The 17326-nt window shown below is 31.4% G+C and overlaps 1 protein-coding gene and 1 long non-coding RNA gene across 2 annotated transcripts in view; one reads left to right on the forward strand and one right to left on the reverse strand.

Moving 5' to 3' along the window:
- The window catches only part of LOC111027300 (rap guanine nucleotide exchange factor 4), a 193633-nt gene extending 176319 nt beyond the window's left edge, over nt 1-17314 (forward strand). The window contains exons 7-20 of the mRNA XM_022305623.1: nt 7438-7681; nt 9254-9437; nt 9518-9663; nt 10497-10641; nt 10742-10900; nt 11002-11172; nt 11266-11404; nt 11468-11708; nt 11964-12217; nt 12609-12737; nt 12802-12980; nt 15135-15364; nt 15772-15891; nt 16529-17314. Coding sequence (XP_022161315.1) covers nt 7438-7681; nt 9254-9437; nt 9518-9663; nt 10497-10641; nt 10742-10900; nt 11002-11172; nt 11266-11404; nt 11468-11708; nt 11964-12217; nt 12609-12737; nt 12802-12980; nt 15135-15364; nt 15772-15891; nt 16529-16653 — 2466 coding nt within the window. The 3' untranslated portion in view covers nt 16654-17314. The remainder of the gene's footprint in view (nt 1-7437; nt 7682-9253; nt 9438-9517; nt 9664-10496; nt 10642-10741; nt 10901-11001; nt 11173-11265; nt 11405-11467; nt 11709-11963; nt 12218-12608; nt 12738-12801; nt 12981-15134; nt 15365-15771; nt 15892-16528) is intronic.
- Nucleotides 1294-6545, reverse strand: LOC111027301. Its single transcript, XR_002603765.1, has 3 exons — nt 6289-6545; nt 2937-3258; nt 1294-1482 (listed from the first exon to the last, which is right to left on the reverse strand). It is a non-coding gene; the product is annotated as an uncharacterized LOC111027301 (long non-coding RNA).
- Nucleotides 17315-17326: the final 12 nt, after the last annotated feature.

A 17326-nucleotide genomic window follows, 5' to 3' on the forward strand; every position in this document is an offset into this window, starting at 1 on the left:
CGAACTGAGGGTACCTCAGGTCCGAGAAGTTCGCCGTTTAACGTGATTATTTTTGTTCCGAATTTTCTCAAAAATATGTAAGTTTATGTAAGCACAAATTGGGAATTTTTAAGTACAACCGTTTTCAATCATCCACAAAAGCTTAAATCACGGCTGACTTCTGCGAAACTTGGCCATTTTATCATTTCATACTTTTCAAACGAGCCAAGATGTCCTGCGAAATTCGTAAGTATTTGTAAGCACGAATACAAAATGTGTAAGTCATCCCTCCCATAATTATTATTGGTAAAAAGAAGTTAGCAGTGCTTTATCGGGATTTTTCAACAAATGTACCCTTGCTTACAAATACTTACAAATTGCACAGGGTACTTTGCACAGTCAAAGTTGAAAAAGCTCGATAACGCATGGCCAACTACTTTTTAGGGATAATTAAGGGAGGAATGACTTATAAAATTTCACATTTAAGCTTTTGTGGATAATTGAAAACGGCTGTACTTACAAATTCCCAATTTGTGCTTACATAAACTTACAAATAACTTACAAATGTTTTAAAAAATTTGGAACAAAATTATTCACGTTAAGTGGCCAACTTCACAGAGCCGGGTTCCTCGCTGAGTCGAGTGAAGTGTTAGATCAACGTCATAGTAATAGCGTGTTACTCAATGTTAGTCACAGGTTAGGTTGATTGATTAACAAGTGTATTTGGGGCAAGAATTCATCACTGAAAACCCTGTGACCCCTGTGTCCGTGCCTATACACTTAAACATATAACTATTAGAGGTACCTGTATTTTTTTGAAATGAATAAACATGTTTAATGAGTTGCATAATTACTTTAAGATAAAAATTAAAATGGACTTTAATAAAATTGTTAAGTCAAATATATTTCTTTATAATTTCGCAAAAAATATTTTATGCATTAAAAAATGTCTACTTACACGTCATATCGTCATGTTTTTTTGTTATTTCGCATAACATAATATTATACATAATACATTTACTTCTGTATCAAAAATAAAATAACAATAATATAACAAAGTACACCCAATTATTTCTGCGAGCATGCAGTAGTTTATAGCATGAACAATGGTTATACATTTATAATTACTTTTTACTACTTCAGGGTTAAAAAACATAATTACAAATATAAAAATGTATAATATGCATAAGGTGTTGTATTTCTCTCCCGAAAAATATAAAATTAAAAATGTATTAAAAGGCGTGTTTTTACTTTTTACTTTTTATACATACCAACAATAATACACTACGAAACTTCCTATATTAATACATAATGTAATCACTATTCAATCGATGTGCAAGTTAGAGTTCATTAGAGTCGTGTTTATAAAGTTTTCTTCTGGTTTATGCACGATCCATGTACGAGTGTCAGGTACAACACACCGATATCAAATTCAAAAAGTGTTGGTCACCACTTGACCTCGTTGATTTATTATTTTTGCTTTTCGTACAAATTGTACAGAGTCTAAAAAAAAATGTTTTTTTTTTAAAGTTACAGGAAATGCACAAAATACTATAGTAATACAAATAAGCATTTTACAACGGCGTACACGTAGTATAATAATTGTTTTTATTACTCGAACGGGTAGCTGCATATTTATAATAATTAATGGGATCTGAACATTATTTTCAATTAATCATCCCCGTCGTTGTCATAATAATATATCACCCTTGTTAGGTTGAAAATAGGATAATAGCTCATTATAATAATTAGGTAAGTATTTCAAATATTTGCTGCGGTGTATCATTTACGTAAAAAAATAATAAAATATTTACGATAACTCGAATACCTAAACGTTTACTGGTTAAACTATAGTGTACATATTATTATGAATTGTATTACTTAATCTTTTTATTTACAATCCTGATATAGATACTACAACAATAAACTATAATATAGACCAAAGATAATATAAATATATAATATTGATAAATAACCATAATCGTGATATCGTAGTAAATATCTTGTGACCATGATGGACATAGTAAACAACTAGAAAGCCGACTACAGGAGAAATATTGAATTCGATGGCCATATTATAGCCACAGGGGAAAATTGCATGATCGATAATATGCATGCATTTACAATACATATATCATATAAATATGTGTAGGTGTTTTATCTATTGAGTTATTTTGTAAACATTGCCCGGTTGACGTATGGTCGCACGGCTTCAACGTTCCTGTGGGAATGCAATACGCAGTCCGCCATCTAGCTGTTCTATAAGTCTATGCTTGTGACTGACTGCGCATTGAACGAGTACAAAGCGGTTTCTTTCCTTTTCGACATTTCTGTTAAAAATCGATCACACGCCATAATATGATGTGTCGATGAATATGGCCTCAAGTAATCACATGTAGTTCAAATATTAAAATATTTACCCATAATATTTCGTGTGTATACATTTTACGTACATTTTATGCTTTTTAATATGCTGAATATCAGATGAATCGTGTTACTTTTAAGATATGATCAACTCGAGGCAATAATCATATCTATACTATAGAACCTACGATCCGAATGACTCTGATAATCCGCTTTGTTTATTAAAAAGTGGAGTTGTATTTTTACATTGGTATGAGTTTTCATAAAACGACGGCGGGACTTGCCGACGGAGTAGCCGATTTTATTTGCATTTTCCCTTTCAATTATGTGTAATAATACATTACCTCGCTAACAATAACGTCAGTCGCTAACAATTTTAATATGAAATTCGATATAAATTACCCCACTCCTTTAATTAATTACGTTATTCTTCCTCGATATCATTTATACCCCTACTAGGCACCGGTGGGTAATCTAATTACAGCACAGTATATCATCTCGTCTATTCGATATAATAGAAGAACTGAACTACCCATTCTATATAATATTCTACATTTATACACGCGTGTTGGTTATAATATTATCTTACGCACGCGCAATATATATAGTTAATTAATAACTATAAACAAGTGTAGGCCCAAAGGATCAGTGTCGTCGAACTGATGAACTGGAACTGGAACTGGAACATAATTGCACTGAGCCCCGTACACAATTCTCATAGGACTATTTGATAATAACTAGGTCGTCATAAAAACGAAAACCTAAATATATGCACTCTCGTATGTGATGTTACAAAATGGAAAGAGGATTTTTTTTTCATCATCATTTTTAGCGCCGTATTTGACGTATTTCCGTGAAAACTCGGTTGGATTGCATGTTTGTTCGTATGGCTCCCGTAATATTCAGGCTGTAAGTCTGTAACAGAATTATTAACTGAAACAATAATAATATTACATATATACTAACCACATTCTAATAAATTATGTTCAGATCAATATTTTAATATTATTTTCTGTTAAATTAACTATGATATATTTTTTTTTTTATATTTGACAGTTATATCTTTGACCCTGTTAGACACAAAACAATGCAGATAAATAATAGCTCAGTTTTTGCAAAGAGCATAGGTCCACACAACACTTTGAATCGAAAAATGTATACGATTCTGCCCCAACATATTAAATTTTCCAATGTATCTTGGTACCTACCTTTGTGATGTATTATATATGTTATTTGTCGATACTTCCTTGTATTTGTATTATTTTTAGTTTAATTTTTAACATACATTAATCCAACAAAGCCATGTTTATGGAAGCTTATGGGATCTTTTTGATTTTATGGAATAGTTAATTTTTTTTGCACGCATATCAATAAAATATTAATAGAACGTGTCTACATGTGTTATAAATCATAACATACTCTATGGGTTTTGCAATACATAATAATACTTTTGTGCGATATGAACAAACCGATTGCGGTAACCGAAGTACTTTAATACCTACAGTAAAACAAATAGACTTAAGCTGTTCCAGTTCCAAAACAAACATTCGTATGTGAGTCATAGTTTATTCTGAAACTAAATGTTCAGATAATAAAAATAACTTAAGCAAGTATAACCCTACTGAAGTGGTTTCGCCTTCCTTCAATCACAAAATCGAGTTTTTTGTTTGTTACTTATTACAATCACCAAATACATTTTTTTTTAAATTATATACATTGTAAGTTCACTATATTTAATTTAATTTATAAATTTTAAAATCTTTGTGTTGATCGAGAAGGCATCTCCTTTGTAGTTGTACTACTATATCAATATACAAGATGATACGCCAAGCATTCGCCCCCATTTTCCCCTTTAATAACAAAATTATTCAAATTCCGGTTTTTGTAATTTTTCAATAACCTCAAAGATCATTCTTTGTAAAATATTCTTGAATGCTTGTATACTGCAGGTACTTTACTTTTGTACTATACCTAAGTAGTGTCCTACAGTATTGTGGTGATTCAAAGTTCTGTTTTCAAATGAGAACAATCCTTTTTTACTGTAAATTATTCAGTGAATATTTTATTTGAAAATGTCTATGTACCCAATATTCAAAATTCGAATGAGTAGTTTTTCAGTTATTAAAATAACAATTAGAACACACTTTCACAAAATGTGTTCACACACACACACACACACACACACACACACACACACACACACACACACACACCGCTCCTCTGAGAGAATCTAAAATCGATATCACAAAAAAATACTCACATACAAATGAATAATATAGTGCGTAGGTTTAATTAGAGATTTCATAGAACTGCAGTGAACGAATGATTAACAACGAATTGATAGAATAGTATTATTTACAATAATATTACGGCAAACAATTTGCGCCTACCTACTGTTATTATTATATCGTATTCGAATTCGATAAACCATAGTGAACCATAGTGCTGATGGTTGATGGAACTATTTCAATAATTTACCGTATATATTCGAAGGTCACGCTTACACATATTATAATGTGTACCCATTTACAACTGTTATTTTGATTCAATGAGAATGAATAAAATATACCTACACTTTATTTTTTATATTAAAACTGTAAAGTTTACAGTGGTAAAAAAAAGAGCGAGAACGAAACCATTCTCTATAAATAAATCTTTTTAATGTACATCGTAATTGGAATTAGTAAAATTACAATTTTCAAAAAATAAACACATTTTTCTACCTTACCTTACTACTGCTTTATATCTGGTGCCAGTGGATAGCTATAATAACTACCGTTTTTTGCGCTTGTAAAAATAATATGAATACAAAATAATAAGTAAAAGTAAAATGCTACCTAGTAGTTATTTTAATTTTTAAATATAGGTAGGTACTATAAATGTATAATATTGTATACAGTGTGGTAAAAAATACATTACATTTTAAGTTTATTACCGAAAGTTTTGATAATGTTAAAATTAATTTAATATACTAGAATGTATACAGAAAACTTTTTAAAATTAATAAAACATAGAATAACTATTTGGTAAATTATAAAGAGAAAAAAAAATTATTTATAATGAACAGAAGGAAACAAATAGGTATAGGTATTATATGCAGATTTTAGTCGTTACTTCTAGAAAGGATATGATTGACTGCTTTTTCTATATTATACGAAAACTGTATGCATAATTTAACAATACAATTGGTAATAATTTAGTTTACAAAAAAAATGGTTTTTGTACAGAATCTAAAATTGTTTTTATTTGCTATATCATCAATTAGATTAAAATTATATACAATTAAAGCATATTCATTATGAATTATGAGTATTCAATTTTTTTAAATTTTCATTGTTGATCCATTTAAAGTGTATAAATACAGAGATGTTATGTTAGATTTTTTTTATGATTGCAATTTAACAGTACTCAGCAAATGGTATACTAATATCGAACGAATTTAAACAAAAAAAGTATGGTTATTTTAATATTCTCTTCAGATCAACTTATAACCCTATATTATTTTTAAAGATAGGTAGAAAAATAAAATTGATAAGATAAAAATGTATAGGGTTTTTTCATTTAGCGTAACTGTATATTAAGTCATCATAATTTATTTTTGATGATCGAATATCTAGCTACGAAAAATGCAGATAATATTTTATGTATCAAATATTAATGTTTAAACAATTATATTTTGTATATAAGATATGCTTTTATTCGGTAAGCGTATAACACTTTATTCGAACACCATAGCTTTAAATTATTTGTGTACCTATCAAGTTCTTGTGTACAAGTATCGTCTGTCATTTAAATTTAAACCCAATCGTGGGTCAAAGTACGAACTTAGAAAAATTGCTATTCGAAAAACATCGTAGACACGGCACACTTAAGTATTTTAAAAATATAGCTGCACTGATGCCGATAAAAATATAAAATGTAAAATACGAGTCAATGTAAAATTACCTGTTATTTTTCTCGCAAGGCCGGAAGGCGCTGCGCGCCGTGTGATTGTTCAATGGTAGTTTAAATATTGACTGTTACTACAACAATTATTTTTTCACCGGATCGATTAATCGTATAATTCTGTGAAAAACCTTTAAGCGATTGTATTGCACAATAAATAGCGTGTCGCGTCACGAGATTACGACGATATTTCCACTGTAATGGTACTTAAATACGAAAATCGAGAAAAAAAACTGTTGTAATATTATTAGGTGTATTATTATGTACCTATGATTGCGCAATGTCAACGAGATTAGATTTCTCACCAGTTCAGAACAACGCGGCCGTAAGACAAATACATCGATCATAACTCAAAATAAAGATAGAACAATGTACAATGTACAGGATGATTCACCAAGCCACTATTATAAGCATGCTTATAACGCCGTTTTATCGTGTAATTTTGAGTCTATTGACTGTCTGATTTTTTGGAATTTTCTATTGGACTTAGAGGTCATATTTAAAAATACTTAAATTTGTGTACGACATTTAAACTCTTCCATTTCAAATAATTATAGGTACGACTTTTACATTTTTTTTTTTCAAATAATAAAGTACTAACATTTATTTGTCATAATTATTATTGTCTAATCATCATAAATACTCATTGGTCTTCTATACCTATCAACTATCGTCATGGCTTAATAATTATTCTTGGTACACATCTCGTTATTTAATAACTTAAAAAAAACTATCCTCACTCGAATTTCGATTATGTAGATTTTCATTTATCAATATTAATCGTTGGATTTTCGATTATATAGTAAAACGGTTTTCATTTGAAGATCATCACAGAAGACCGAACTCTAGCTATTTAAATTATAAAAAAAAACGAAACATTTTAAAATATGATCTTTAATACGTTTACTTAAGAGTTCAGAAAACTACATTTGATTGAATCACTCATAAAGGGTAAAAAAGAGTGAGCATTTTCGGTGCCCACTCTGTATATTATATCTACTTTATTGTTATATCTTTGTCAAACACTCTCATTCGGTTGCTTGATACGTTCTGCTCGGTGGATTGCATTCTTATAATTGTATTCAGGTGCACTTACCCACACATGCACTCTAATATTTGTAATATGCCGTAATCGTTGCGTTTGCGCAGAACCCCAGTATGCCGATGGCCAGAGCCGGTTGGGTACTGCGCACGCTGTTGCTCAGTGATCAAAACACCGTACTCAGGGACCGGAAGACCGGTGGTGGCCGATCCGTGGTCCGGAGGTGCGCTTCCGGCAGTGAGCTCATCGACTGGCTGATGAACCTTGTATCCACAGACCACGATTCGTTCAGCAGACATGACGTGATTGGCATGTGGCAAGCTCTGCTTGAGGAAGGAGTCATATCGCACGGTGAGACAAAAATAATACTAATCGCCACGTCAATATACTTTTCTTCGTTGTTGTTGTTATTATTATTATTATTAATATTGATATAATAATATTATATCCAATGAATTAATATATTATTATTATTTTTTTTTTTAATTTTTTTTTTTTTTTGAGACATCTTTAAAATTACTTTGTGTTAAACGCCAAACAAGAGTTTCTCTGATTATGCAAATATCTCGCTACATAGCTTTATCTTATTATTTTTTTCATTTGGGCATCGCCGTCTTTCTTGTATATTGTTAATCAATTGACTTTTTGAAAATGTTGATGTATCTAAATTGCGTTTGTTTTTAACGAGTGGTTTTTTTAGATATTGGTCCTTGATAATTAGGTTTAGAAGATAGTATATTAAACTACCTTTCAACAATTTATAACTTGTTTATATACTGAAAATAATAAATATAGGATCCAACTGTATATTTATTACATATTTTTTTAAACTATTTTTTAAGACTATTACCAATACTTAAGGTATTTAATGCTGGATATAAAAGAATTCAAAAGTTTGAAATTGTTAGCAATTGCAAATAATTAGTAACATTTGGAATTTAATTTTTGTCTAGTTGACTTTTTACTTAATTGATATTCACTTAACAAAAAATAAAGAGCTACCTACTGTCGATCAAATCCAAGTTACGTATATTTATAAATAAATAAAATAAAAGGATTTTATTTGATTTTAAATGTATTTCTTTTAACCATTTTCCAGAAACAATCAAGGCGAATAACTATTTTTTTCATTAGAATTCATTCAAACCATCTATTAGCTCTTTCACCTTTTGTATGTTTAGAACAATTTTGACTTAGTTTGATTTTGTAAAATAATTGTTGATTTCTATATTTGTTACTCATAACTAAATTTAGTTTAAAAAAATAAGTGAACTTATTAGCTCGAAACTTTAAAAATATATATATTAATAAACTTAACTCAACCTAGTTCAAAATATCATTAAATTGCCCAGCCTATTAATATACATTTTTATAACTCAAAAACTACTTGTTTAAATTTTTATTTCAATGGGTAAATCAGTGATAATCAGTGAAATGTTTATAAAATACTACTTCAAAATCAGTTTAAAAAAAAATCATCTGCTTAGAAAATTCGCAGTGCAAATCATTAGTTCTCATTTAAATCTACATCCACCACAGCCCACAAGACACTTCTTAAATAGTACAAAAATTTAAGTATTTTAAAATATAATGCTATGTAAAATTAAAATTCCAAAATGTATTTAGTTGTTGAAGAATAAAATGGGGGCAACATAATTGGTGAATAACCCAATATAGCGAGGATTGGAAGGAATCAGGAAATTAATATGTTATGTATATGTACAAGTAATTAATACAATATATGATATTCTTGCTGTTTTTAAATAACTGTCAGAGAAGAAAACCAGATAATCATGTAAAAATTATGATATCTAAACATCCTAGAATAATCTAAGCTAGCTATATAATTGTATTATCAACGTATTCTATAAGTACGGATCAATACAAAGATTAAAACTACATTATACCATGTTATCCAAACAGCTACCGGGGAACATCCGTTTAAGGACAAGTGTCTATTCTACAATTTTTGGCAAGACAGAGAAGGTGCTCTAAACACACCCACCATACAAGACGTGGCCGAGGCCGAAGAACACCTAGACGAGGCGTTGCAGGAACTTGTCCACAGGGGACCGGACGCACACTTACGCCTGATCCTTCGATCACCGTAAGTGACCTTGACAGTTATATAGATCATATATATTTATGATGAATAAATCACGATACTCCTGTGATTGTGTTCGGTAGGAGCTCTGAGAGGACGCCCGAGGACTTGGAGCTGATATTTGAGGAGCTGAACGAGCAGAAAGCTCTTGCTCATCTGCCAAGCTCGGTGAAACGGGAACTGGCATCTGTTGTGGTGTTTGAAGCTCATCCAAAATCCGGCCATACACGTAAGTACATCACACCTGCAGTTCTTAAAGCACAATAATATTTAATATTATAATACGGTGGGTAGATGACCAATAGGAATAGGTGGATAATGGGGGAGATAGGATCTTAGTTAGCCGCACCCTAAATCAATCGTTATTAAATAAATAAGAAAAGAACTAAACATTTTATTCTTCAAATATAATATATCCTTTTCATTTATCGATATGTCGCACATAATAATGAACACAATAGTTTAAAATTACTTGATCGAAACTATTATTCAAAAATACACAAAAAATCTCTGAAACGTGCAAAATAAAATTGTTTCATATTCAATTCAGCGATGTTGCACTTACTAATATACAGTGCAGATATTGGATTTCTGTGAGGCCACAATAATTCAAGTTACTCAATATGTCAGTAGTAATTATAAGACGTTGAACAACTTTAGTAGGGGCACGAAAAAAAATTGGCCGTCCATGCATCTCTTTTCCATGAAAATTTTACCCAAATATCAACCAATTTTCGCGTATGGAGGGGACGCACGTTTTCACTATACAATGCTTTACTAACATAATAACGCTATTATGATCACTCCGTACGCTTCCGGACGATTATTATTATAATACCGTTCAACTGGAAATACGGCGTGGTCATGATTTCTCCTTCGATTATTCACGAATAATGTAACTCGCGCCCGGAAACCTAGTAAACCGTAAACGCGACGAACACCGCATATAGCTAACACATAATATGCACCGACCATGCATTTCGTTCGTTGACAAACCTCTGGCGGTTCAATACCTACTGCGATCGTAACACCTCTCCGGGGGTCTTGTGTATTCTGTCACAGTGTTCCGTCAAGGGGACGACGGCAAAGCGTGGTACGTGATTATGCAGGGAGCGGTCAGCGTGGAAACCTACTCCAAAGGCGTCGTAGAATCGCTGTACGACGGCGAAGACTTCGGTGGCCTGGCGTTAATACACAACGTTCCCAGGTATTTTATGAATCGTGATTTTTATAATATTGTTACATCGAGTGCAATAATAATAATATCATTGTGTGTTAATACATACGACTCGTTTGAAATCTCGTAGATCGGCCACCATAACCGTCAAAGAAGACAATACCCATCTGCTGCGTGTAGACAAAGACAGTTATAATAAAATCGTGAGGGACATCGAAGCAAATACCGTCAGGCTGAAAGAACTCGGCAGTGACGTGTTGGTATTAGAAAAATCTCCACGATTGCACAAGTATGACTTTTTATACAAACCATAACTAACGTTCGTAGTTCGTGTTTTGTTACATGATAATATAATCAAATAGTGACTAATGGTTATGTTAAATTATTAAGATACATGATTATTGCTGGAACTCCTCAAAAAATTCTAGAACATCTACTAGAGCACAGACTAAGTAGTACGAATGTCGCAGGCTCCAGGAACGACCCGTGTCTAGACGATTTTTTACTAACGCACATAGTGTTTATGCCTACCAGAACATTAGTGTCGGAACTCAATAAATAATATCCTTTTATAAAAGAACACCAAAAAATAAATAAATTATTTATAATATTCTGTTAAATATTTGGATCTTCTTCCTTAACGCTTATGTTCACTTACCATATGGAAAATCCAGCCCAGGACAGAGAGTACACCATCAACTGTAAAAGAAAAGTAGTGCAATTCGTATACAGATGGGTGGTGACCATAAGACACCCGGTATTTGACGACGTAGTCTCAATGTCATTTCTCGAGGTATTTTAAATTTCATGAACTAAATATCGATTGCACATTAAAAACATTTTTTTTTTTTATTAGGAACTGGCAAGCGACGTGGAAGCCGATTGTCAACTGTTGGGTGGCAAGAGTCAAGCTTTGCAAGAGGAAGCTAGTCTAATGCATCATATCATGTCTCGGTTGAGAAGGTATCAGGACGAGCGATTAGAGACTACGGGTTTAAAATGGAAGTTACCACCTGGTGGTCAACCAATTTGCCTGTTTTCAGCAATAAGCAATCCGTCAAAAAATAACAGGCCGATCCTCCGACCAAACGATGACAGTAAGCTCATGATTATAAATTCAAGTTATTAACGTTTAAAGTAAACACCGAACATTGTTTATTATTAATATAATAATGTAACCACATTTCATACTTAGCATTTCAAAGAAAAAGCTAGAACCTATATAATTAAAAATAATTAAATTCAAACAAATCCAGGGAAGTTTTCATAAAATGCTATATTTAAATTTTAAATTAAAGTTTTATACGATGAGTTCGTATACGTTCTTAAGTTTTGTATTCTATATATTTCAGTCATATTCCGAGTATACTGTGCCGACCATACATTTTGCACATTGCGACTACCTGTTAATGCCACCGCAGAAACCATCAAAGTGGGAGCGTACGAAAAATGCAGTCTCCGGCATCCAGTACAAGATCTGAGAATAGTCGAAGTAAAATCAAACGGCGAAAGGGTACCGTTCAGGGACAGCGAACACTCAATACCCACCAGTGTGGCACTAAACAGTTGCATATTTCTAACGCCAAAAGATCACATGGATGCACTGGTAATTTATATACGTTTTTCTGGTTGACATATTTATTAAATTCTAATACACAACAATTCAAAATCTTGTTTACATACATTATACGCACTACGCAGTATAATATAGACAAATTATAAAGATTGATGGAATAAACATGTATAAGCTTTTCATAATATAATAATAGTAATATTTATTATGTATATAATTTTAAAATTAAAATAACATTTAATAATATCGTTTAAAGTGCCGTATGGCATTGATAAATAAATAAGATATAATCAGCTCTACAACTATATACCTATAATATATATATAGATACCTTATAACATAGTATTTAAGCTCTGAATTTTATTCTTTGAATACATGCATAGAAATACATAACATTAATATGAATAATAACGTATGAATTTAGACGTGTGTGCCAGAACAAGAAAAATCTGAAGGAGCGGAGATATCAAGCGATTTTGATTCACTGAGTACCAAGGAACTGGCGTATCACATGACACTTTTTGATTGGGAATTGTTTTGGAACGTTCACGAGGTGCCAAAATACAAATATAATTTAATTATACTAAAAAATAAATAAATTTAATTGTTTTGTTTAGTATGAATTGATATACTTAACGTTTGGTAGACATCGATTCCAACAAATCACGGCAAATTTGGATATATTTCTCAGACGTTTCAACGAAATCCAATATTGGGTTATCACTGAAATATGTACGTCACAAAATATATCAAAAAGAACGAATATACTGAAGAAAATGATCAAATTGGCAACATAGTAAGTGATTTATCAAATTAAATGTTAACTTCCGTAAAATATATTTAAATACAGTGGCAAATCGAAATGTATTTTGAATGCTGACAATTTTATTGCCATTCCAAAAATTAATCTCTATAAATATCACGAATGGTTAAATTAACTCCAGACATTAACATAAATAAAGAAAAAATAAAATAAAATAGTACATAATCTGAAAAAATTATAAATAGGTTTTTTTTCAAAAAATAATTAAGGTAAAGCAATTTAACAGCGCTATCTACTGTTTTAATATAAAATCTTTTCTAAATAAAAGCATGATATTATAAATTAAAAATATAATGTTATTGTCATGTCAATAATTTTTTTTTTTTCATAAAAAAAAAAAATCACTTTAACAAGAAGAAGTAATGTTTTTTATTGTATTACAGTCTGTATTAAGTATTTAAGTATAGTTTCTAACAATATTATGTAAAGACAACTTTATTTACATATTATGGAAATAGGTACTGAAAATAGAACTTAACCTGAGTTTTACTCCATGATGCTTTATTTATTCTAAATAATTAACCAAGTTAGTACTTTGGGAATTCATGAATTCGATAGAATGAAATAAGCAGTTCACAAAACGCGATTACGATTGTAGAACTAATATTTGACAACGTTTCAAAGTTACAAACAGTCGAAGGGGTCGAGTGTAGATATACAAACTATCGACCACGTATTTTAAGTTACATATATAATTTGTAACTTAATTATTTTAAATATTGAGTAAAATTAGTTTAATATTTTACTGTTGCTATACGTAATACTTTTTTTAAATCATTTTTACCGTTGAGTTTTTTTAGTGAGCTTAGTCTGATTTAATTTGGGGGGGGGTAAGAGAGTTAAGACACTATTTTCTTTTGTGACGTCTGGGCAGGTTTTCACGAATGTAAGAGACTGTTATTATTGGAAGTAAAAAAGTTTTGTAAACATTGGTAATATATTTTAGTTTCTTCATGGGCTAATTTTAATTTGAGTTCGGAATGTCATAAAGGGGAAGAAGCATTTAATAGTTTTCTTAACTGTATATTTTGAAACTTCTGAATTTTATTTAAGTTTGTTTTTGTTTGCATTTCAACATAGCTACCATACGTCAAGACTAATTTAACAGGGGATTTATAGATGAGTGGTTTAGTGTAAATTTGACTATTTGAGTGTGTTTATTATTAATAAATGCTTTGAGTACCTATAGGAGTAATCGGTTACTTAGATTTAATATGCTGGGCCCGGGTTAGCCTACGGTCCTAGAATCAACCCGAAATATTTAACTGTTTGTAAGATTGGAATTTGAGTGCCATAGATGGAAACTGAAAGGCAAGGCACAAGTCTGCTTGTAAAATGGTATGTATATATGGATTTAGGTCGATTTATATTTAGACTTTATTTAGTCTTTCATGATTTTGAATGTAATGAAAATCGATAATGTGGTCGGGATTTGTGGAGGTTACGTCCTTAGAATTCCACCTTAAATAACATCCTTATATTATATATACATTATACTTATAAAGTAAAACTTAGTATTGTAAACTCGCCCCCTTTAAAGTCTCAAAAATTGTTGACAGCAAACACTCAGAAAATTATTTTGAGTTTATCATCATAGTCACATGCTGACCAATTTTAGGTGGTGTAGAGAGTGTGAGGAACACTTGGGCTGCTATTAAATAATTGTAACAAGAGGTGATAGATGAACGATTTGATCATATTTCCCCTTCTAGGTTTTAGCAATACAGTATCGCGTCCGAATAAAAAAGTAAAATTAAAACTTCATACACGCCGCAACACCAATTATAATAATAAAAGTAATATTATGTGAGTTGTGAGTTTTAAAATTGAATTATTTATAAATTCAACGACATTCACACGACCTCTCAATATATAACTAGGTACATCAAAGAGAGTCATATTATGAATTTATTTTATATTTTTATAATATTTTTGTCACGTCTGCCTTGAACAGTCTTACTTAAGATCTGGGCAGCTATACAATTACAGTATACATTATGCAGTAATAATTATTTTGGTGATAAATAAAGTATGAAAAAAGAGACTCTTGGGTCTTGGGCCACTTTATATTTGTTAGCACTCTCGTACAATTGTGTCATTAAATTATTATCAACCATGGTTTTTCAGCTGCAAAGAGTATTATAATTTCAATGCATTCTTTGCAATCCTTATGGGACTAAGCGACGTGGCTGTCAGTCGGTTATCGACTACTTGGGACAAGTTGCCGTCCAAGTCACGGAAACAGTTCACTGAATATGAGACGCTCATCGACCCAAGCCGGAACCACAGGGCGTACAGAATCACCGTGGGAAAATTGCCCTCTCCCATGATACCGTTCATGCCCCTGCTCATCAAAGGTAAAAGTCTACTACATTACATTACTCTTGCAAACCTATGGACTTGATCACTAATGCGTTTTATGACAATAAACTCATAACGCTAAAATATTATATTAGTTGTGCACTGGGGGAGTCTACCATGTTTATCCTAATATAATAACATTTTGAAAGCATACACAACTCGTTATTTTTTAAATTGTATTATTTTTATTATTCAGTCCATCTGACTGTGGACGTAGGTAATGTGTTTGAAAAACGTGTTTTATCACGATCGTTATCCACTCACAGACTTAGACTGAAATAAAAAAAAAACACCAAACGTCTTTAATGTAATGTAACCATAAAATAGCGGTATTTTTCACAAAGACACTGCAATAACACAATCATATTATCATAATAAATTGAATATATAACGTTTTTTCTAGACATGAAATTCACCCACGACGGCAACAAAACGCACGTGGACGGTTTGGTCAACTTTGAAAAAATGCACATGCTGGCGCAAACCATGAGAACACTCCGATATTGCCGAGCCAGGCATTTGGGTGAGATGGGGTTTGCACTATTTAATACTGTTCTGTATAAGTGGCGTCATTTGTTCGGTGTGGCAGAATTTTTTTCTTTCTTAAAACCCGTTGATTGTATTTCATAGGTATCGTAATTTTGTGATCAGTGAATCCTTCATCATACCTATGTGGTAAAAGTAAAATTATAAGTTTATTTCATTCCCCCGGAAAGAAAGTGAAACGATGCCGCTGCAGTCTGCAACGTTTTACATTATAGTATTTAATAATAGGCGTTTCACCTAGATGTTTGTCTCCGTTATTAAGTATTTCAAATTAATACTTTTAAGACACGGTTTTGGTAAATTATTACTTTATTAGAGAGATGCAACTATCGAATTCCTTCATTTATTTTTTGTTACCAAAACCAAAAAAAAAAAAACTTGAGAATCTATTTTCAAATAGTTAGAGCCTAGACCCACCAATTTGCATTCGACGAACATTCAAATAGTAATTTTCCTTAGTCCAGATGGACGGGTGTGTTCGATGACAATAATTAATTTGGTGAAACCAAAGAGTCGAGGTGAAAAACGCCGCCCTGTTATTTAAAACATAATATGTGCACGCATGGTATATTGTACCGCTAAACCGCAAGTCGTTGGTCCGATTGCATTTTCAGTTTTGGAGCCGCCGGTGTCGAAAAACGAAGCCGACGTCAAGTCGTACGTGAGCTGTTTGAGGTGTGTGAACAACGAAAGGACGCTGATGAGCATGTCCCAGAAACTGGAACCCAGGAGAACTTAGACACTCATCGACGACGACATCATAACATAATAAGCACAGCTACTATATAGTGTTTAATATTATATTATATTACGATAAGTACACACATGCGTATATTCGATGAGTACATATTTCTTATTCGTGTATATACGCTGCAGTACATATCACAATGCGCGATATATATTATATTTTGTTCCAAATCGCATTAATTTTGATTTTTTTTTTTTTTTAATTTTTGTTCCGTGTAAGTTGTGTTATACATAGGACTAGTACGGTTTATTATTATTATCGACGCACGAATCTCCTCTCATATTATTGTTGCGATTAATTATAAATATAAGTGTCTCTTTTTTCTTTTCTGTTTTTTTTTTCACCCGAGTATTAGACGTGTTTATACAGGGTAGGGAGATACGTCACAGAATTGTTTTGTTTTTCTTATAATGTATTTCTCCGTTTCTTCCCAACGTTACGTTTACTTTTTTTTTTTAATGTATATTAAAATATATGAGACAATCAGAGAACGATGATAATCATTGACGGATGAAATTTAATAGATACGAGATGGTTTTTGTTATTTATTATTTATTAGATATTATTATTATAGATACATAGGTACTGATGTAAGTTTTATTTGCAAATCGCGATAAGAAAATCTTTTTGATTATAATTATTATCAAATTAATATGATATTACT

Source organism: Myzus persicae, unplaced genomic scaffold (genome assembly GCF_001856785.1).
Source record: "Myzus persicae strain clone G006 unplaced genomic scaffold, MPER_G0061.0, whole genome shotgun sequence".
NCBI lineage: Eukaryota > Metazoa > Arthropoda > Insecta > Hemiptera > Aphididae > Myzus > Myzus persicae.